A 24,346-nucleotide genomic window follows, 5' to 3' on the forward strand; every position below is an offset into this window, starting at 1 on the left:
CCGGTAACTGACACGACAGGGCGCCCTGAAGGGGGAGGGGAGAGCTCCCTCCATAAATGGTCCCACCCCTGGGCAAGGTGGCTCACTCAGGCAGGTAGCAACGGGGGAGTGTGCACCTGCCACCAGTCGAGCTCAGCCAGACTGCGAGACGAGTCGGAGCGAGCTGAGGGAGTGAGTCAACCATGGACAAGTTCAAGTGCCCGAGCTTCTTCAAGTGCGGAGGGAAGGAGGTAGGGGTCTGGAAACCGTGGGAGGTGTGGGGGGCCTGGGAAGGGAACACTTCAGGGGAGGCCGGCTCAGGTTTTGCCTTCGGCGGCTGTTCCTTGTTCTCCATATTTTTCTTCTGTTGCCTTCAAGTGTGCCTGAGATGTCCCCACAGGATAGAGGGAAAAGGGAACAACTCTTACTGGGGCAGCCAGAAGACTTAGGATGGATCACCTCAACCTCCGCCTTGGGTGTGCCCACAAAATCCTGGTCTTTGTCCCTCTCCAGACCGTGTCCATATGCTGGAGGGAAATGAGAAAATGCATTGTCCTTATCTGACCTGAGGAACCCTCCATACCCCAGAGCAGCTAACAGGTTGGGAGAGAACCCCTTCCCTCTGAGGTGGAGAGAGAGCTACTCCACCTGGTGGGACAGGAGAATTTGTCTCTGAATATTATTCTGTGGCTTCCAGCCGGGGATAGGGAGAGAAGTTAAACTTGCCTTAATTCCAAACATCCCAAACTATCAGCCTATAGGAAAAGGAGTCTATAAACTCTTTTTGTTTGTTTGTTTTAGTAGAAGCTATATTGGAGCCTTCTTCTCAAAGATCTCCTGCAATCTCAAGAGTGTTGATTTTACCTAATTCATCTTTAAGACTTTTGTATTTTTGAAGTCTTATTTGTGCACCTTCATTTGTCCTTCATGCTGGGTACCACATGTAATCCTTCTAGCAAAATTTGGATGATCTCACCCAAAGAAGTAGTAAATATTCCCACCTGAAGAGGTTTTTGGTTTTGTTTTGGTTTGGTTGTTTTTTTTTTTTGTTGTTGTTGTTGTTTTTTCATTTCAAGGGGTAAATGTTGTAAAGTAAAAGCGGCTATTAGCAGAAATCCCCTCAACCTTTGGAAAGTGTTTCCCTTGGCTAAGGCTTTCAGGGTTCATTCTCCCCCCACCTCTCTTTCTCTCTCTCTCTCTCTCTCATGTGTGTGTGTGTGTGTGTGTGTGTGAAACTATGCTTCTGTGGATTTTTAATAGTAGAAAGACAAACTCGTGATATTTTCTCTTCTCCAGAAAGTGACGGCTTCATCTGAGAATTTCCATGTTGGTGAAACTGATGAGAATCAGGACCGTGGTAACTGGTCCAAAAAATCGGATTATCTTCTATCTATGGTTGGATATGCAGTGGGATTAGGGAATGTGTGGAGATTCCCCTATTTGACCTACAACAATGGCGGAGGTACTCCCCCCCCCCCCGCCCCAGCTCAACTTCTTTCCCTTCCAGTTTAAATGGTGTGCTGTATGGCCTCTGAAGCTATTTTAAGAACTGAGGAAAGGTATATGACAGTTTGGGTTAGTGGGGGGATGGGAAACAAGCATACCGCATCCATCATTAGACTGAGTTGCTAGCTCAAGTTAGGAAGCTGGCTTTGCAAAATCCTCAGGTATAAACTTGATAAAAGTTGTACATTTAGCACTTTCGAGTCTCTGGTTTAGGATCCAATGTAATCTTCCGCTATGACTTGCTCTTCTTCATTTATACACGTTCATGTGATAATCTGTTCAGACTCAAGTTGTGTTTGGCTTAATTTATGGCTGAATCTAAGCAAGAGGCTGGGGATTCTCTTTCTAATATGAAGCTGAAATACATTGGTTGCTTAAGTAGCGTAAGGCATTACATTTTGGAAATACAAGTGTGGAAGGAGATGATTAAGAATTAAAGGTTTAGTATTTTAAGCTGCAATATCAAATTGGATTGACCATGTAGAGGATCCTTCTAGAATGCAACAGACTTTAGTTCAAGACTAGGTGTTTAATTTCTGCAAAATGATACTGTTTATACCTCAGAGATCATTAAGGAAGACTCAATTAGAACAAGGAGAAAAAAAAATAACTCTGAGGTGACATGCAAAGGGAAACAAAATGAATTGCACAATTCTCTAGTAGTGTCAAAACAACTTTTCACTTACACCATATTTTATTTACTTGTAATTACAGGTTCTATTAGAAGTGTAGAGGTGACATGCCCTTAGATTTCATAATTGGGAACCAGTGAAACTGTGCCACTATAATTATTTTTCTTGGTATAAAAGGATTTTGTGTGGTGATGTTTCAATCTTATAGTCCTTGTTAATTGGTTGCATTAGAACATTCATACTGGCCTGTGGAGACTTAAGAGAGAAGCTCTGTTTATCAAACACTTTAAGTGTTGGTGGCAATAAATTCTCCTCTCTGGAGCCTACATTGTTTAGTCATGGGTTGGGTCTAAGTTTGAACTGGAAAATGAGTTAGGAATCAACAATCCTTTGAATGCTTAAGTCCTAAGGTCTAGTGTAACGAAGAGCATTCAGACTTCTTTCCAGCCTCTAGTGCTCAGTTTCAGAAAAACCCCAGGTTCAGAAATTCCCCGTGTCTTACCATCATACATCAGTCCAGTGGTGGCCATAAACTTCCAGGAACTATATTAAACTAGGTTTAATAGAGAATTTGAAATGTAGCTCCCCCCAAAATGCTATTATCTCTCTCACCTTTTCCTCTAAAAATTAATATATCACATCAGTTCTCAGTTTTTAAAGATTGTATCCTTTGGGTAATGCATGATCTAGGCTCTTTGGATAGCTTCTTTCTCTCCTGTCCAAGTGTAGGAGGGGAACATGAAACTCAGATTTGCCAAGTGTTAATAGATCAGATTTTTAAATATGGTTAGGTTTGGAAAACTATGGCTAAAATCTGGAATCATTTTTATCTACAGATTCTTTTTACCAGTTTATAAAAGAGAAGCATCATACAGCCAAAGGGTCTAAGACGGCAGTATCACCAATTTGGGACCAGGATATTATATTAGCAATTTACCAATTATGGTTGTTAATAAAAACAATAATATAATGGGTAAAAAACTATATATGTCACTCAGGAAAATAATCTTTTTTTTTTGAAAAAAAAAACAAAAAACAAAAAACAAGGCAACTATTTATAATGGGCTATTAAGATTTACCTTACTGTTGTATTGAGACAGGGATAGTCTCTATTACTTTTCTTCATATTTATCACTGGTAAGACTAAAACTTCTATTAGTCATAGTAGTGATGGTGTGTACATTGCAACATCTATGAAAACATATTTGTCCCTATGTTCTAGTGACTAGTGACTTGTACATAACAAGTATTTTATTGTCTTATGATTTTTAATGGAATATATTTTGAGGGTTGGGAAAAATGTTATTCCCAGGTATGCCGTTACAATATCATAGTATGAAAAATACATGAGGGAAACAGTGCCACATGGGTCAATGAAATGTATGTAATCCAAAAGCCCATTTTTTAATCTACTGATCCCGGTTTCTTATTAAACTTTGTTAAGACTTCTAGAGTACTTGATCAATAAATTTAATATTCTGTCCCTGCTTCTACCTACAATCTGGCCAAAATTCGAATGAGCAATTTATTATGTCCCAGAAGTGGGTGGAAAAAAATCAAAAAGGGATCTGGATAATCTAAATGTATGAGCATTAGTCCTTCCTTTTAAAATAAAGAGCTAACTTTTTTTTGATAGAGAAAGAGCACTCTCACATGTGTGAGTGCTGGTGCGGGGGAGGGGCAGAGGGACAGAGAGAATCTCAAGCAGACTCCATGCAGAGGGTGGAGCCCGACACTGATCCCACAGCCCCGAGATCATGACCTGAGCTGAAATTAAGAGTCGGACACTTAACTGAGCCACCCAGGCGCTCCAGAAAGTTAACTTTGTGCCTCAAAACTTCAGAATCTTTTAACAAAACCAAGAACATTCTTATTAACATTGAAGAAAGGCCCTTATGACTATTTGGAGAATTATCCACTTAGCTGCAGTAACTTCCACTCTGAACCACATGTAGCATTTGCACCCGAAGTCTTAAAAAAATAGACTATTTGGAAAGGAGAAAGGAGGGAAACTAACTTTGAACACATACTGTGTGCCTGCCATTTTGCCAAGTGTTTTCACAGAGGCTCTATAATTGAACGCTTACCACAGACTGATGAGCTGGTATCGCTCTCCCCATTTATGAGGAACCCAACGTCCCGAGAGGTTAGGTAAATTGGCCCAGGTTACATAACTAGTAAATGGTGGAGTCAGGATATAAACCTAGGTGTATCTGGCTCCAGAGCCTGTGATCATTCACCTCCTCTGGATTGCTTTTTTATAGGTTATCGTTTTTAATAACCACAGCAACCTCTTTAGGTCATACTAGAATCCCATTTCACAGATGAGGATACCAAGGTTTAGAGAATCAACTACTTTCTCACAGAAACTGGTAAATCTGGGGCTTAAACCTTGTACTCTGACTCCACTATATCAGAATGCTTTCAAAATGTTATGCCGGTTATCAACGTGCCATCAACGTTTGGGGACATAATAGTGCTTTGCTTCTCTTTTGCATTTTCTAGGTGCCTTCTTGATACCTTATGCGATCATGCTGGCACTGGCTGGTTTGCCTCTGTTCTTCCTGGAGTGTTCACTGGGACAGTTTGCTAGCTTAGGTCCAGTTTCAGTTTGGAGGCTTCTCCCATTGTTTCAAGGTTAGTGTTCACATGTTTTTCTTACTGTGCCTACTGGTCTCTTGGGGTCTATAGCTGTCCGCACTAGGGGGCGGGAAAATGTTTCATATTTGGACATGTTAAAGGCAAAGAAGCAGATGTTGTTTTGCTGAATATTTGCCAGAGAATTGAAAGACCAAATGGTAATTTGTATTTCTGTTTCTCTCGGGCTGAAGATACAGAAGGGGTTAGGGAGGATACTGGAGGGGGTCGTTATTGTCTTATATTCACCTTTTACAATCCCGTGGCATATAGTTATAGTCCTGTTATGCATTAACTTTGTGGCTCTGGCTTTTTTCTCCTTCACGTGCCGTCTTTTGTCTTCTCGCCTTTGCGTGTCTTTGACAACGCCTCATTCAGAAAAGTTGGAGGGCAGGTCACTATGTTTTCTGGGACACTCCCTAATAGAATAGGACACTGGCGAAGTTTTTCCGAGTGCCTTGATTGTTATTAAACATCAAACAGCCTTCCTGTCTGAAGATTACACATCCTTTTGGTGTGTATGGGTCATATTCAGTATGCTAAACCGCATCTTGAAACGATGGAGTTCAAGAAATTTTGGACGTTTAAATTCGGATTGTTACTGGATTATTGACTTTTCTTTACATGCGCTGCTAGAAATCCTGTATATTAACTCCGAGCCTTTATCTTCTACTTGCCAAAATATTGGTTTATAGATGAAGATGTAAGTAGTGGTCAGTGGGTCAATAGGATATGAGCTTTGTTTGTTTGTTTTTAAGAACAGGACCCACTCTGCCAAGAACTTTCAGACATAATAAGAGAGTGATGGCCATGAGCGATTCTTTACGTGAACCTGATGGATCCACACAGGTCTTCTGCCCTTGGTCTTAGTACCATTTTCTAATTAACTAAAAAAATGGTTTCAGAAGGTCAATCATCAAAATAATTTTAAATTTTGGAAGAAGGCTATTTAGACAGTAGTCCTTCCTCCCCACTCCCCTGCCGCCCACCCCCCAAAAAAGAAAAGACAATGTTTGAACCTGCCTTCTCATTTTCAAATAGATTTTGTGAAAATTGAGATGCAGCTTTTTTTATGAATTAGCAAAAGAAATTGCACTTGTTTGTTTTTGATTTTAATTGTTCTCTTTTCCAGGTGTGGGAATTACAATGGTCCTGATATCCATTTTCGTGACAATCTATTATAATGTCATAATTGCCTATAGTCTTTACTACATGTTTGCTTCTTTTCAAAGTGAACTACCATGGAAAAATTGCTCATATTGGGCAGATGAGAACTGTAGCAGATCGCCTATAGGTAAACTTCATTTATTTACCTAAAAATATTGTGAACGAAGCATCATTCTTTTATTTTTTTCTAATAAGCTTAAAGGGTTACATGATTTTCTAACAAATTTAGGGGCAATTTAAAGTGAGCCACGGGTGGGGCACCTGGCTGGCTCAGTCTATAGAGCATGTGACTCTTGATCTCGGGGTTGTGAGTTCGAGACCCACGTTGATTACTTAAAAATCAAATCTTAAAGTGAGCCCAAGGTTATTGATGAAAGCAGGGTAACTTTGGCTAACTTTGAAAACTGATTAATGCAGTATGTTAATTTCTGAGGGCCGCCAGTAAAGCCAAGCCCTCCTTAGGAGTAGGCAGGAGAGAAGGAAGAAAGTGGGAAAGTGGTAGAGACAAGCACTATCCATGATAGATAGTACTACTGTGTTTCAGGAGCCAGTGAGTATCATCCACATAGTAAGTTGCTGATCTTTGGAATCAAGTAGTATTGATATTATAGACTATTACCACTGGGATTGTCTATGTATATTAGAGAATAAAGTAATAAAGCTTTAATGCTTCTTAGGAATTTAAAGGTGTCATTTATCTATATAGGTTAAATAAGTCCACATACTAACAATTCCTTAGAGCACTAAGTCCTGTCCGAAATGATTGTTACTTTATAGCGGTTATTATTATACATATAATCATAGTTTAAAAGGGCAGATATTTACTCACCCCCAGGTTGGTAGTAGAGAAGATTTAAGATGCTGAATGTGCATGGCTTATTCCATTTGCAAGATTTCTCCTCTGCCCTCACCAAGTAACAATCTAAATGGTTTAATTATTTTACCATTAAAACTTTTTTTCAGGAAGGGCACCTGGATGGCTCAGTCTGTTGAGCAGCCGACTCTTGGTTTCGGCTCAGGTCATGATCTCAGGGTCCTGGGATCCAGCCCTGCATCAGACTCCACGTTCAGTGGGGAGTCTGCTTCTCTCTTTCTCCCCATCTGCGACTCTGCTCACATGCTCTCTCTCTCTAAAATGAGTAAATAAATCTTTAAAAAAAAACACTTTTTTTTTTCCAGGAAAGTACTTGTCTAAAACTAAGTACGTGTCTCTGTGTGTATTCTTTTTTTATAATTTTTAGTTACTCATTGTAATATCAGTACACTTTCGGGGGAGAGCATCCAAGTGAATAAAAGCTTGGTAGACATCAACGCTTTAAACTGCATCAATGGAAGTGAAATTTATCAGCCAGGGCAGCTTCCCAGTGAACAATATTGGAAGTAAGTATGCTAGATGATCTACTTCTTTTTGTTTTTTTTTAATTATATTATGTTAATCACCATACATTACATCATTAGTTTTTGATGTAGTGTTCCATGATTCATTGTTTGCATATAACACCCAGTGCTCCATTCAGTACATGCCCTCTTTAATACCCATCACCAGGCTAACCCATCCCCCCACCCCCTCCCCTCTAGAACCCTCAGTTTGTTCCTCAGAGTCCATAGTCTTTCATGGTTCATAGATGATCTACTTCTTAAACAGATGTTATTTAAAAGTTTTTGTAAATAACAATAAAATATTAATCAGCTTGTTTCTTACCTCATATAGGTAGGAATAAAAGGGGAATCAGAGCAAATTATACTTGATAGGACTCAAATGCTTATCTAGCCTGTGTGGGGAGTAGTAACCTGAAAGATCAGCTTCTAGTCAACAAATTGTCATTTGTAAATTGCTTATCAAATGAGAGCAATACTGTCAGTAATGATCTGTTTAGTGTTTATTATATATAAGTTAGGGCATTGCTCTGAAGAATAAATACTCAAATTTTAGACTATAATGAGCAAATCTGAATAATAAACTGTTGGGTGATGAGTAATATTGGGGGCAAAATTGCCATTTAAAGCTGTAATTCTTCATTATCCATTTTGCTTATAATTGTCATTATATGATAAAAATAGATATTCAGGGTTATATTTATTTGTATTAACTTTAATTGATCACTCTTTACTCTCCTGACTTATACCTACATTTTACCCTTACCAAACTGCCTTGATTATTGCTGTAATGAGCTCTTCCTCATCTACATGTTCATGCTCTGTGGGACCCTTTCAAAAACTGGGTCTTAAAATGTTCCCAAACACCAAGCTAAGAATTAAAACCTTAGATCCATGCATTCCTTAATAGAAATCACTGATTTTTACAGAAAGCCTTTGAAAAAGTCATAAAAATTGGAATCATTTAGGTTTGATGCTAACTATAAGTATGATGAATAATTTAATTTTAGATGTTTTCTTCATCTTTTTACCTTGAGAAAAATACTGTAACAAATAAAAGAAATAATCTGATAAGGTTCTTTTTTTTTTTTTTTACATAAAAGATCTTTGAAATATTAGGGGGCAAATCATAGCTAAAGGAATTAGTAGATTTTTTATTCTGGGGTTTGGAACTTTGGATTGGCTACAGTTAACCCTAAAGTTCAGAGCCTAGCTTTTTACTGAACTATTTTTGCCCCTCTGTACAATAGTATCAATAAAAGGCTCACATGGGTGTGCCTGGGTGGCTCAGTCGGTTAAGCGTCTGCCTTTGGCTCAGGTCATGATCCTGGAGTCCTGGGATGGAGCCCCGCATTGGGCTCCCTGCTCAGTGGGGAGTCTGCTTCTCCCTCTGACCCTCCCCTCTCTCGTGCTCTCTCTCTCATTCTCTCTCTCTCTCAAATAAATAAAATCTTTAAAAAAGTAAAAGGCTCCCATGACATTGATGTATTAGTAAGATAGAATACTCATGAAACATCTCCCTGGATGATAGATATTACAAAATTCAATGTATGAAGACAAGTGATTCTGTGTTCATAAAAAAGGCTTGTGTGTTTTCAGTAAAGTGGCACTCCAGCGGTCAAGTGGAATGGATGAGACTGGAGTAATTGTGTGGTATTTAGCACTTTGTCTTCTTCTGGCTTGGCTCATAGTTGGAGCAGCGCTATTTAAAGGAATCAAGTCTTCTGGCAAGGTAATTTGGAAAACACATTAGATGGTGATGTAGCTCTTTTCCAATTTCATTGCAGTTCAATGTCAAGCATAATCAAATGCATGTTTTTTTCTATAATGGGAACATTCGAATGTGTGAAAAGCTTTCTAAGTAGGCAGCCTAGCTGTAGGAAAATACATAAGATCCCTGCTATTGGTACAAATACAACAAAACAAGCAAAACTAGTACTAGGGTTGTGCAATTACAGCTGACCCTTGAACAACGTGGGGGTGAGGGGTGCCAAACCCCCCCTTGCATTTGTAAATCCAGCTATAACTTTTGACTCCCCCACAACTTAACTACTAACAGCCTAATGTTGACCAGAAACCTTACTGATAACCTGAAGTCAATTAACACCCATTTTAGTATGTTATATATATTATATACCTTATTCTTACAATAAAGTAAGCTAGAGGGGCACCTGGGTGGCTGAGTTGGTTGGGCGTCTGCCTTTGGCTAGGGTCGTGGTCCCAGGGTCCCGGGATGGAGCCCCACGTCAGGCTCCCTGCTTGGTTGGGAGCCTGCTTCTCTCTCTGCAGCTCTCCCCTGCTCATGCTCACTCTGTATCTCAAATAACTACTAACTAACTAACTAAATAAATAAAATCTTTAAAGTAACCTAAAGAAAAGAAAATGTTATGAAGAAAATCATTGGAGGACATCCATTTACAGTACTGTATTTATTGAAAGAAAAAATCCTCATCTAAGTGGATCCACACAGTTCAAACCTGTGTTGTTCAAAGGTCAGCTGTATCAGAAGTTGGACCCTGCTAGCTAATATAGCATTCGGAGACTTGAGTGTATATTTTAAAATTGTGTGTCCTCTTACATAAGTAAGCATCTTGGATGGAATTATATATTGCAATGTTTGGTTTGGCAAGTCTAGATCCTCGTTATATAAGGTTAGTGTAGGGATTCCTTTAATGGGAGAGAGAAAAAAAATCAAATATGCAGTTGTTCTCTTAAAGCTGGCCAGAATTGACTCAGAACCGTCTTTTTCAGTGAAGAGCCCTCTTCTGAAAAACATTATACTTTCCCCCTTTATTGTTTTGTTTTTTAAACTTTCCCGAGAGCATCATGGCAATTTCAGGGAACAACATGAAATTTTCTCCATGAACAGTTGTAATGGGACCCAGAAAAGTGAATATTTATGGTAACTACTAGACTGAAATCTCCTTAAAGATGGAAGACTGGGGTAACTGTGGATACTACCTTTGTATTCCTGGTATAATATCTAGCGCATTCAGTTCATGCTAAATTATGATGAGACATTCTGTTAGATCACAAAAATATTGTGAACCTCACAAAGTCAGTGGAAACTTTCCAAAATAATGTTTCAGTTGCACATTTTTGAAACCCATGGTTCCTTTTTGACGTTAATATTGAAATAATCCATTGAAGGCCATTTGCCTAGGCGATTAATTTTTATTGGTCTCTGGATGACTTTAAATTGTCTCCTTGGGCATATTATCAAACACAGGACATCTATGGATCAAAGAAATTGTCCACATTAATGAAAAGCCGGCCTCAAAGGCAATCTGCTCATCTGGAACCATGTGTTATCCAGGATACAAGTACACAGGGGATTTAGACATCTACTAGGAGATTATTTTCCTTCTCCTTGGCGACTGAATATACACTAACTATTGCAAGTGTACAAGCATTTCCCTTTCTACCTCAATGCAGTAATTTACCGAGAAGTGATATTCAGTCCCTTCAGACATTTACGGACATATTTAGGAAAGCACTCTACCTAGATTCCAAGTTACCCCTGCTGATGTACTGTGTATTTACAACGTGAACCCAGGAAATACTGCTTCATACATCAGAGTGTTTTGAAGATGGATCATCTGAGAGTGGGGAGAAGAGAAAGAGAAAATTATGCCATTTTTGGTATCGGTATCACCAGGTTTCTTAATAACTTATGAAATCTTTAATACTTTATTTTACTAATGTCAACCGGCTAATAACTTTGTGCGTATACAGTTACATAGCAGGACTTAAACATTTAACTTATCCACCACTGCTTGTTTTTCTTGGTAGGTGGTATACTTTACAGCTCTTTTCCCCTATGTTGTCCTGCTCATCCTGCTAGTCCGAGGGGCGACTCTGGAGGGTGCATTGAAAGGCATTTCATACTATATTGGAGCACAGTCAAATTTTACAAAACTTCAGGAAGCGGAGGTAAGACTTCATTTGGATTTCAGATTATCCGAGGAGGTAAACCTTAAAAAAAGCAAACACTGAAAATCCTTGGTTGCATATGAGTGTCATAATGTAGTGGCTTGCAAAAGAACATGAAGTTAAATTTAGTAGTGTTTCTGTCCACTAGGAAGTCCAATGTAGCCATTTCACATGACACTAGTGCTTTCCTTTTGGAAGTGAGATCATCATTTTTAGGAGTAAGGCTTTAAAAGTCATATTATTCATATAACTGATTCTATTTGACCAAAAGGATTTGGGGCCTATTAATCTGGGAAAGAACCTGTCATGTTTGGATACCTACCTGCAAGCTGATGAGTAGGACAGTGAGACTTCTTGGATAAACTCATAGATTTCAAGATTACAGGTGAAAGTCTAATGGTCTAGTATACATTTTAATTGTCTTCAAAAGTTAATATCCCCAAGCTAAGATCAAAGTGTACCTAATGGATTAGGAAGTTAAACCACAAATTTGAAATGAAGCATTCCATAAATGAAACTGTTATTTGTCAACATAAATGTGTGCCGTGAATATGAATTGGGTAACCCTCTTTTAACCAGTCTTTCGCCAGATAATGGCTGTGTATATCATGGATACATAAAATCTTTTACACTTTTGACTGCAGAGAGCATACAGATTAAGTGTACTCTATATAGGATGCATCTATTCACACGGCCTAAGAATGGTTTCACTTTGTCAGTAATCACATCACATTCTTGGCACACATTAAGCTTCTGGCCAGCTAAAACACCAAGTCTTATGTTGAAGTCAAGAAACACTATGTTACTATAATCTTCCATAGTAGCAGTGCTATCCAAAATGGATATTCATTTGCTTGCTATGGTGTTCTTTGAGGAACTGATGCTAATTTCCAGCAATTTGCTATTTTCTAAATACTTACAATCTGGATATTTACTTTTTTAAGATTTTATTTATTTAGAGAGAGAGCGCATGTATGGGGAGGGGCAGAAGGAGAAGGAGAGAGAGAATCTCAAGCAGGCTCCCCGCTGAGTGTAGAGCCTGACGCGGCCCTCGATCTCATGACCCTGAGATCATGACCTGAGCCAAAATCAAGAGTCAGACGCTTAACCCACTGAGCCCCCCAGGCACCCCACAGTATGGGTATTTAATTATTTGTTGTAGAATTTTTCTGGTAAGCAAGTCAAATTTATCACTTTTTAGTCATGACAATCCTTCCTTTACCTTTTTTGAAAATTGAGATGTCAGTGTCTGGCCTTTGGTTTCCTGTACCCAAATAATTTTCACTCAGCAATGAACCCGCAACAGACTTAAATTATTTTAGAACTATGAACTTTTATTATTTTAGTCTTGGAGATTAATATAGTTTGATGTGTCCACAGGCCATTTGTTCATTTCTTCATTTATCTTGGGCCTCACATCTTTTAACCTTGTTTGTTAATATCTTTCCAACTCGAAGACCATTTTTGATGATGAATAAGAAACAAATAAAATGGAAGTTGGGAATCATCATCTTCTCTCTGTTAGGTTGTTAAACAAGATAAAATATTAATTAATGCACTTTCAAAATGGTAAACTGTTATATAAATATGAGCACACAATTATTTCAATTATTGCTGTTATATTATACTCTACTATTATGGATGCAACATTTTCCCTAAGAAGAGGACCCTCCATTTTCTTTAAACTTCTTAACTTTGAGCACAGGTGAAAAGCCCCTTTGATATTCTTTAAGTGACTTTTCCAAGCCTCAGATCACCTGAGCTTTATAGTTCCTGAAAAAATTATATGATTATTTTATATTGGTCTGTTTCAATGTCTCTATTACCTTTAAAATATCAGACCTAAACCTAAAGCTCCCTTTGAAACATACAATTTAATCCTCCCTCCTCTTCACCCCAATAAATACAGTACCCCCACTGGTACTGTATTACTGCTGGTAATGAGAGTTTTTTCTTAGACCTTTTTTTCTTTCTCACAATCCATATTCTGAGCATGGGATCATAAATATATATATTTTTCCTTTTCTTTGACTATCTGAACTTTGTTGCAACCTCTAGGAGAGCAGAGAACCATACAAATTTATAGCTAGAAGGGTCTTCTGGTCTTCAATGATTATTTTACTAACTCCTTCATTTTACAGTGATGAAACTGAAACCCAGAAAGATTCACATTTAGTTAAATTTACACAGCCAGTTTGTGCATCTTGAATTAAGATTTTCTAATCCCTAGATTACTAATTTTGTATATAGCTATGAGATTGATAGATACAGAGATTAGAACTATGTTTGGAATTTTGCTTCACTTTATTTGCAAGCTAGGTACACATCATGGTCTGCAGTAGCATTTTGATAGAACCCAGACCTGCTACACCAATTTCCAGCTCCCCCTAACTCACATACGAATACAAAATGTATCAGGTAAAAGCAGCTGAGACATCAACATAAGCATGTTGTTCATCTCTTAATATGTACAGGTGCCTAAAAAATAAGAGCATTTTATTTGTAATGATTTTGTTATAAGTGAAATAACATCTATCTATCTATCCATCCACTCACTCTGCTTTCTACTGGCTGCAATTATAATGTAATAATAATCTAACATCAAGCTGTATTCTGAAGACCTAGTAAATTTTATTCCCCAATGACTTTTATATCTATTGAAATTGGAAATAGATTACATACCTTTCAAAGGGGGAAATTATAATTTTTAATTTCCATAAAAGAAACCGAGTATCAATTTATGATTATTTTCCATAGTAACAATAATAGCTACCATTGAGCATCCTAATTGCTTTACATATGCTCTTATTCAATTCTCACATCATTCCTAGTACACTTATATCATCATCATCATCTTCATCATCTCCATTTTACAGATGAACGAACAGACTTAAAAATGTTAAATAAATTGAAGTCAAGGAGAGTAAGAGGTATTGGATATAAATTTCATTCTTTTTGACTCCAGAGTTAGAGCTCTTTGTCGCCATGTTATATTGCCTGCTTTTCACTGAGCAGTCCTGTTTTTCAATGGACTAAAAAAAAAAAAAAAAAAAAAACCACTTTTGCCCAAATCTTTGCCAATCTATTTGAAATCTATACAATTAGGTTTTTTCTTTTGTAATGTTCTATCTACAGAATTTCACTGTTAACATGGATTTGCTTAGTTTCTGAGATTATTGTCCTTTAGCAAAGATATAGGAGGGGTAAATTGTAAAAGGCAGACTAGTAAAAGGGTGGGATTAGATGGAATGAGTGGGAGGCTGCTTAAAGAGTTGAGGTTGGCTACGCGAGGCTCTAATCGAACAAACACAGGATGAGGGAACTGGTGATCTAAGGGATTATAAATATATCATTATTCTTCAAAAATTGCCTAGTACTGTCCTTGTTAAGAATGGATATGTATCTATTGTCCCCAAATTGATATGTGGAGTCAATAGAATTTTAATCAGATTGACAGCACAGTTTTCCTTAGTTGTTGAGAACGGATTGTAAAATTTACACGCAAGAGAAAAAGGCAAAAAACAAAACAAAACAAAAAAACCCCCTGTTTTTGAAGAAGGAACACTTGTCCTACCAGATATGAAACGATATTATAATACTATAGGAATTAAAATAATGTGGTGTTAGCGTAGATATAGACTTACAGACCAGTGGGACAGAATAGTCTCAGAAATAGGTTCATGAACATTTGGAACTTGATATGTGGCAGTGGTGGCCATGCAGATCAATGGGGAAAGGATGGACTATCTAATTGATATAACTGACATCCAAATGATTATCTTTAGATAACTGATACTCCATTTAGAAAAGAAAATGAATTGGACTTTCCACTTTGATATGTACTGTATCAATTTTTCAGGCTAATTGAAAACAATATGAACAAAGCTTTAAATCTTTTAGAAGAAAATGTAGGACAGTATCTATGATCTTTGGCTAAAGATTTCTTTTTAAGTCAGAGAAATCAAGGACAATACATAAAAGCAAAGATGGGCACCTTTAGTTACATTAAAACAACAATAAAATCTTTGGCTCAAAAGAATAAGCCACAAATTGGGAGGAAAAAATAACATATATAATAGACAAAGGATTAGAATCCAGCATACATAAAGAATTTCTAGAGATCAAAGAAGACAAATAACCCAAACAAGAAATTGGCAAAAGACCTGAACAGGAATTGCACAGGGAAAAAAACCTGTGGAATATGAAGACATAAAAACATACTAAACCTTATAAATAATTAGGGTAATGAAAACTCTCATTTGACAGCCACCAGACTGGAGAATATTAAAAATTCTGACCAATACTGGCAAGAACGTGAAGGAATGGGAGCTCTCACACCTAGCTGGTGAGAGTCCAAAGCGGTAAAATAATATGGCACTATTTCATAAAAGAGAAGATGCATATACTCTTTGACATCACCGTTCCTCAACTCGGTATGAGGAGACATGCACAGGAATACTTATAGCTACAACATTTTTAATAGCAGAATATTGAACCACCTCAATGTCCCTCAACAGGATAGAGGATGATCTGTGGTATATACAGCGGGGCAATACAGCAGTGAAAAAAAAGTTCAAAACTACATATATTTAACTAAGCCATATGAATTTGTCTATATTTTTTCAGTTTTGGCACAAAATTAAAATTTCATATGGTTCAAATTGATAGCGGATAACTCTCATACAATACTGAATGAAAAAAGGCAAGTTGTATAGGTTTACATGCATTTAGAAAACTTTTCTATCAACTCAATAACATGAAAAGCTAAATACCATATTGCTTGGGTTTACATGTTTCTAGGGTAAAATCTAAAGAAAAATGAGGAAATGAGAAACCCAGAAGTCAGGATAGCAGTTACCACTGGAGGGTGAAGGGTGATCTAATCAGAAAGGGGCCCTGGGAGGTTTCCAAAGACTGGTAACATTTCATTTTTTAAGCTGAGCAGTGGGTTTGGTGTTCTGGTGTTTACTTCATTATTATTCATATTTATTCATTTGTATATATGAAATCTTTTGTAGAAGTAAAAAGTTTAAAGTGTATGTTTTTAAAGATGAAATTATCTTCTCTTATAGGTTTGGAAGGATGCTGCCACTCAAATATTTTACTCCCTTTCAGTGGCTTGGGGTGGCTTAGTTGCTCTATCATCTTACAATAAGTTCAATAACAACTGCTTCTTAGATGCTATTTTAGTTTGTCTGATAAACTGCTTCACTAGTGTGTTCGCTGGATTTGCTATTTTTTCTATTTTGGGACACATGGCTCATATATCCGGAAAGGAAGTTGCTCAAGTCGTAAAATCAGGTATGTGATGCTATACATTAATAACTTCACTTAATTCGGTGTAGCTCATTTAAGAAACACTAATACATTTTATAGCAATTTACTTAAAGCACTCAAGCGATGTTTAGGGTGTTGCATTTTCTTTCTCATTGCATCTTATATAATTTGATTACTTTAATGATGTAATAATTCTTAGACGGTTTGAGAAAATAGGACTATATTAGGGAATAATTGTTTAAGAAAATAATTTTCTGAATTTTGTCCAGTCCTTAATATGAACTGTTTACTGTACAAGTATCAGGCATCATGGATGCCTTTACATGTGTTATCTTCATTTAATTTATACACATATACATGTGTGTATTCATATATCTATGACTGTATGAGAGTATATGTGTGTGTGTGTATTCTTCCATGTACAAGTGCAGCCTTGGGTCTGAATTTTTAAAACACATTAATATCATATAGATAGAAACCCAGGTAACTTTGAGTGTCCAGCTATGTCCAGCTTTAAAGGAATCTGATTAATGAACTTCCTAACTTTAAAGACATTAGCTAGGGATGCTTAATTATCTGGTTAAGATTCTTAGGAAAAGAATTCCAGGGTTCTTAGTAGTAGGAATCCCCCATTAAATTTTTATTTATGGCCAATATCATTTGATGGAGAGACCAATGCAGGAAAATAGAATGTTAGGACTAGAAGGGACTTTATAGATAATCTAGTGTCCAGCTCCTCATTTACAGAGAAGTGGACTGATGCACAGAAATGTTATGTCTTGCAGAAGATTAAATCATTAGGAAGTGACAGAGTCTAGGCTAGAAGCTAATCCTCCTGAATCCTAGGTCAGTCCTCTGGGAGTCTGGAGAAACTTAAAATACTTCAAACAACTAAGTATCACATAATATAATTGAAAAAAAAATTAAAAGCACCTCTAACGATAATATACATCAAATAGAAAATAAGGTTCAGCTTCTAGTTTTGTTACATACAATTTTGCAAGTGTCCTTATACTAATTAAAATGGCTCTACAGCTAGTGACCCTGGGTGAACATCTGGAGAGACAGCTGAAGACTAAAAATGTAGTTCCATAAGCATAGCTCTCTTGATAGTGTAATTCTTCTAGAATTTCTAGGCTAAGATAACTTAATTTAGGTTTCTGGAGTTTAAGACAGTTGTTATTCTTCATGCATCTCTAAAAAATGAAATAGGTTAAACAAAATCGTTAAACAGTTAAGATTTCTTATGCGAGAAATGTACCATTTACAAAATTCATCTCACTAGCTTAGTTCACATCACATGCTCACATTATCACTTCATTGAACAACCAAGTCAAATATTCTTAAAAGTGGCAAGTGAAATAGTTGTCCGAGAATGTATATCATGGATTGAGTCGGCAAATCAAAATGACATTTTTCCAGTATCTCATTTTGAAAATGTCCAAATGTGTGAACTTTTTGGCAACTAATTTAAATGAAATGTCATACATTTTTCTTAGGTTTTGATTTGGCATTCATTGCTTATCCAGAAGCGTTAGCCCAACTCCCAGGTGGCCCATTTTGGTCCATATTATTTTTCTTCATGCTTTTGACTTTGGGTCTCGACTCTCAGTTTGCATCCATTGGTAAGTAATACTCCCAGTGTTACCATATCCCTCTTATATCCTTTTCTTACCCTTGTTTTCCCCATTAGCTTTTACTCTTAGAATCTGAAAATTCTTTTTAACTTGATTTTAAATACAGAAAAGTACAAAGTACTCATGTAGTAGATACCCAAAAGGAACAGACATTAATATCTTATATTTGCTTCAGAAATGAAATTGAAGTCTCCTCTTTTTCTCTCCCATATACAATTCACATTTCTTCCTTCCTAGAACTAACTGTCCCCATGGATTATGTGTTACTCAGTCCATGTCTGTATATGTTATATATGTATCCATAAATAACATATAAATGTTATCACATAAACGTGAAGTTTCATAACATACATATCATTCTGACAGTTGCTTTTTTTACATGTATTGTGAATCTGTGTTGATACATACTCATATAGATCGACTTAATTCACAATCTGTTGCCATAATGATGGGCAGTTGGATTATTTCCGAATTCTGACAAATCACACATGCTACTGCAATGACTGTTCTTGCACGTGGCCCTAGGGTACACACCTAGACATTCTGAAACATTATTCATCAGATCACTCTTACATAACACACTTTAATAGTTGACTATGTACAGCATAAAGTCTGGCTTCCTTTAGTTGTCTTTCAAAGCCCTTGAAAATTTCAAACCTGTATCTTAATTCTTTCACCCCTACATCCTTCTGCTTTCAGCCAGTACTCTGTTTCATGAACACATTTATTTCTTAAACCTAGAAGGCCTTTCTGTCTCCATGCCATTTATTCAAATATTCACCTTATTTAAAAGTTCTCTTAGAAGTCTTCCTTTCCCATAACCCTCTTTCAAACTACGTCAGCCCTCAGGGATCTGTTACCTTGTAGTTACTAGCGATGAAAAACCTTGTAAAACAGACTAAAAACAACGAAGAAAGAGAGCTGCATTTGGTTTTTATCCAAACCAACAAGTGGTGACTGCCAAGAGAAAGGACCCTATGGATTTTTAAAAGCAAGGGGTAGGCACTGGGTGTGATATGCAACTGATGAATCCCTGAACTCTACCTCTGAAACTAATAATACATTATATGTTATTTAATTGAATTTAAAGAAGATAAAATTTAAAAAGAAATAAAAAATAAAGCACTTCATGTAGGGAAAAATAAATAAATAAATAAAAGCAAGGAGAAGGACCCAGAGTATATTTTCAGCATATATTTGTAAATTTGATTAATAGAAGTTGAATTCTTTGATTAAAATTATTGGCAAATGAGTTGACATATGACATGCCATTTTTTTCCCCTTCTGAAGAAACAATTACAACAACGATTCAAGATTTATTTCCCAAAGTGATGAAGAAAATGAGGGTTCCTATAACTTTGGGTTGCTGCTTGGTTTTGTTTCTCCTTGGTCTCGTCTGTGTGACTCAGGTATTACTATGGTATTTTTTCATAGACAAATCATTAGTTGGAACGTGCTTTATAATCTAAAGGGGGAAAACAAAGGTTTAAGAGGATGTTTAAGGACAAGTCCAAGTCTGATTCAGCTCAAGGTTTTCTGAGTTTGAGCCCAGAGTTTTTCCCAGTATAGCACAATTTCGATAGTTAAGTATTGTGAAGAGGGGTGGTGACCCAATATTGGACAATTTCTCCAATTACAATAAAGTTATAAACGTTCAACACATACTAGCCTTTGGATAGCTACCACACAGCACACAGCCACTGCATGTCATTTTGATAATCAGCTACTCTAAATGCTTCTTTTTTCCCAGTGACTCAGGATAGGATGAAAGGTGCATCCTTTTTGAGATATTTAAGGCCACATTTGTGTTTACATTTGAAAATATTCCTTTTTCACATCTTAGTACAGGTGAAACCAAGGAGCACATGTTAAAATCAAATGAATAGATTTGATTTAAAGACTTCATCAATCCTAAAAATAATTAAAAATATACTTAGATGTAATTGGTATTTTTTTTTTTTTGGTAGGCTGGAATTTACTGGGTTCATCTGATTGACCATTTCTGTGCTGGATGGGGCATCTTGATTGCAGCTATACTGGAAATAATAGGAATCATCTGGATTTATGGTAAATAGTAACTATAGAATTATCTACACATTTTATTAAAATAACTTAGTGTGATTCTTTTTCATTACATTTACTAAAATTGTAAAATATAATAATACTGGAAAAAAGGTGTATACTTCATTGCTATAGAATAAGAAAATGTTTAGACAGAAAGATAATTTGGGGCCATAATTATTAATGGAGGAAAATGTGAGCAAGGACTGAATGTACTCTTTTTTTTTTTTTTTTCAAAGGTGGGAACAGATTCATTGAAGATATAGAAATGATGATTGGAGCAAAAAGGTGGATATTCTGGCTATGGTGGAGAGCCTGCTGGTTTGTCATTACACCTCTTCTTCTGATTGTAAGTAATTAATATGCCATGAATTTGGTATATATTTGACCATTTCTAAGATAAACTTGAAGAATAATTCATATTGGAGACAATAAGGCAAACTAAGGTCATAAATTAATGACCTTCAACTTTTGCTTTATGACTGCAAGTTGCCTCAATTAAAATGCCTTCGCAGTATTGTTTTTGAGGCTATAGGTTTAAACATTTACCATCTGAGAAAATGATCAGGCTCCTATAGACTTAAAGGTCCTACGTACTTAAAAATTATCAATCGAATAAAAATAAATCATTCATCTGCTGGTTCCCTAAAAAATATGGTGAGTCATCTACAATGTTCCTAAACTCTCTGCTAAGACCCAGACATGGACTGTAAGGATTGTGATCTAAATATATTAATTGCTAAGAAACAACACAGATTTTAATGCATATTTTTTTCTTCATGGGAGGGGTTTACTATCTGAAATTACTAAAAGAAACCACTGTCAACAGAGGCAATCGTTTATGTTAAATTCAACAATTGGTGCTACTTAGGAACTGAGGGAAAGCAAAAGATACCCTACTGGAGAGACCCGGCATATAGACATATCGTTAAGTAACAGTTCAGGGCAGTCAATGACAAAATAAACACTTAACAGGATGGAGAATTACTGCAATGGTGGAGGTGGGGCAGGGGCAAAGCTTCACAGAGGATGTGTTTTGGTTCTCATTGCCTCCAGGCTTCAAAGCCTTTCTTAGGAAAGGGCATTAAATAATTTGATCCAGAATTTGCTTCACATCTGAAGCATTGTGGTTGTTTTAGAGGGTGTTAAGTTTTACTTTTTTCACATTTTATAAGGTCAGTTTCAAGTAGGGAGCAATTTGGGACTGGATGTACTGAATTAAAATATTTTGGATGTTCTGTATTCTAGCTAAATGATTTAGACAGTGGTACTAAATATTGTTTTCCTCTTCTGACAATTCTCCATAATAAAATAAACTCTTTATCAATTCAGAAGCTCTCACCAGACTTTTTAGCCAGCTAGTTTTTATTGATTACATAGCTCTGACAACTGGATTTAATTTAAAATGCAAAAGTATTATATATTAAATGATATACATTATTGTCTGTTTTGTATAAAGTGATGTGAAGTCATGGATACTCCAGTATTCCTCACCCATTCTCTTGTAGTTATGGAAAAAAATTATGATAATTGGGAAATACATTTAAATTACTGTAATTAAGTAGAATTCATCTATTAAATTGATTATTAATTAATCTATTAGATAAAATTAATCTATTAAACTTAACCTATTTGATATTCTTACATTCCATTTCCTCACTGATTTTAGTAAAACATAGACAGCTAAATAATTTAGAGAAACTACTAGGTGACTCTGGTTTTTGTTTTGTTTGCTTTACGGATTTCTAAATAATTAGTTTTAATGCTGCAACGTGTCTAGCAGGTTTTTTAAAAAGTTTTTTTTTTTTTTTTAACTTGGCTTTTAAGTGTTTTTCTTGTTAAGATTCAGAGTTCACTGTTTCACCCAAACATACATTGAGCTTGTTTTTCTCTCAGAGAGGCTGGAAGTGAAGTGTGCTTTAGCAAATACGTACCAGTAGCTTGTGAATGTGTCTGTGTTTTGGGTGTGGAGTAAGGGGTGCTCCGTGCAGTGAGAAATAATAGAAACAACTGCTAAGCAAGGAGCAAAGCATGTTCACTAAAGGGTACTTTACATTCTCCTTGAATGAATTGATATGCTGGCTAGCTTATAGCATAGAATAAAACCATACTATTATTAAGTGAAACTTAAAAGTTCAGTCATGGAAATGTTCAGATATTGTTTTATTTTCGATCTGAAATATTTCACGATAAAGTAGTTTATTGAAAAACATCTTGGACCAGCATTTGTATCTCTTATAAATATACGGAGGTGCTCATTTTGGAAGAATCTATTCAAAGCCAAATACAAGTTATTTAGATTAGTTCATTTAGTATTATCTTCTGGCTAGTTACGGGATTATCTTAGTTGCTTGAATCTATCTTCATTTTTTTTTTTTTTTTAAAGATTTTATTTATTTTTTTGCGAGAGAGAGAATGAGAGACAGAGAGCACGAGAGGGAAGAGGGTCAGAGGGAGAAGCAGACTCCCCGCTGAGCAGGGAGCCCGATGCGGGACTTGATCCCGGGACTCCAGGATCATGACCTGAGCCGAAGGCAGTCGCTTAACCGACTGAGCCACCCAGGCGCCCTAATTGCTTTTGATAAATTATTTCTAAGGATAGGAATCAAATTCCTAACAATTAGTGCAATTGAAATCATCAGTGCAATAAAGTCTAACCTTTAGCATTGTCTCTTCATACTTTACTTTCACAGGCAATTTTGATCTGGTCACTCGTGAAATTTCATAGGCCTAATTATGCCAAAATTCCATACCCTGACTGGGGAGTTGCTCTAGGCTGGTGTATGATTATTTTCTGCATTATTTGGATTCCGATTATGGCCGTCATAAAAATAATTCAAGCTGAAGGAAATATCTTTCAAGTAAGCACATTTATATTATTTATACTTTTTTATAGAAAGCACTTATCAAAATGAAGATTACTCATATGGTGGTAATATGAGATTATGAACCTTTAGGCTACTTCTACACCTGATACAATCATCTGATTACTATGTGCATAGCATAGCTTTATACCATATATGTATTTGTGTGTCTCGTACTAGACTCTAAGCTCCTTTAGGGAGAGTCTTATGTTGCTTGCTGCTATATCCTCAGGCCCTATGAGCGTGCTGAGCACATAGAAGTAATGTTTATACTCGTACTGAGTTTCCCTGAAGATGACACAAAGCAAAGGACCTTTTTGCTTTAGACCTATAATCTTTAAATACATTGTCTGGTTATAATACCTGTCCTCATAATGTGTTTAGACTGGAAAAAGCCTGGTAAATTATTTCAAACCCCATCTAGACCCTGAGTGATCCCTCTTGCATAGAGGTGTAGGCAGATGGAGTTGATTATGACATCTCACTAGGACAATGACTAAGACAAATCTCAGGAATCAGATTTTAAATAATTTCCCAAGCCCACCCCGATCAATGGTTTGACCCTGGAGCTCCCTTTGTTCGGTTCTTGAAACCTCCCAAGTATACACTGGTTTAAATCCTCACCTAACCCTCCTTCTAAGGGCAGGATAGAAATGTCAGATAATTCAATGAAAATACATGGATTGATTCTGTTGTTCAAATGGGCTCATACACTTTCTTTTAAAATCATTTACGTACTCAGTTATTTTGGTTTCATAGTTGGTGTAATTCTAGTAACAGTTAAATCTGCGTATCATTTTTTTAGTATACTGTATTAAGAATTTTGATGATCACTTTTTTTACTTTTCTATGGTTCTTATTTCATTTTGGTTAGCAAAGAAACTTAATAATACGGTTTGATATTTGCTTGTTTACAGATTTTAACACTTATGGTCTAAAACAAGCTTTTTTTTTTTTTTTTTTTTTTTTTTTCCTTTTCAGCGCATTGTAAGCTGCTGCAGACCAGCTTCTAACTGGGGTCCATACCTAGAACGACATCGTGGGGAGAGATATAAAGATATGGTAGATCCTAAAAAAGAGACTGACCATGAAATACCTACTGTTAGTGGCAGCAGAAAACCAGAATGAGATCTAATTTTTTAAAATACGTGGCCATACAATGTGATTATTTTAGAACAGAGGAAAATTTTATTTATTTTATGTTAACGGAGTAGAAAAATGTATATACTATGTTCATGATGGTATAAGTTTTTCCCATTTAAGCAGGAGTGTAATA

At 36.3% G+C, this 24,346-nt stretch overlaps 1 protein-coding gene across 1 annotated transcript; it reads left to right on the plus strand.

Moving 5' to 3' along the window:
- Positions 1 to 182: 182 nt before the first annotated feature.
- SLC6A14 (solute carrier family 6 member 14) lies at positions 183 to 24,198 on the plus strand. The gene is made up of 14 exons (XM_045865687.1): positions 183 to 230; positions 1,276 to 1,441; positions 4,623 to 4,754; positions 5,887 to 6,048; positions 7,163 to 7,301; positions 8,898 to 9,030; positions 11,091 to 11,231; positions 16,304 to 16,532; positions 18,008 to 18,133; positions 19,436 to 19,554; positions 20,113 to 20,212; positions 20,446 to 20,555; positions 22,900 to 23,067; positions 24,052 to 24,198. Exons 1-14 carry the CDS (start codon positions 183 to 185, stop codon positions 24,196 to 24,198), a joined length of 1,920 nt encoding a protein of 639 aa, XP_045721643.1.
- The last annotated feature ends 148 nt before the right edge of the window (positions 24,199 to 24,346 follow it).

The sequence above is a fragment of the Mirounga angustirostris genome, unplaced genomic scaffold, assembly GCF_029215605.1.
Source record: "Mirounga angustirostris isolate CCGP_5_RB_7025 unplaced genomic scaffold, mMirAng1.0.hap1 SCAF_11, whole genome shotgun sequence".
Taxonomy (NCBI): Eukaryota; Metazoa; Chordata; class Mammalia; order Carnivora; family Phocidae; genus Mirounga; species Mirounga angustirostris.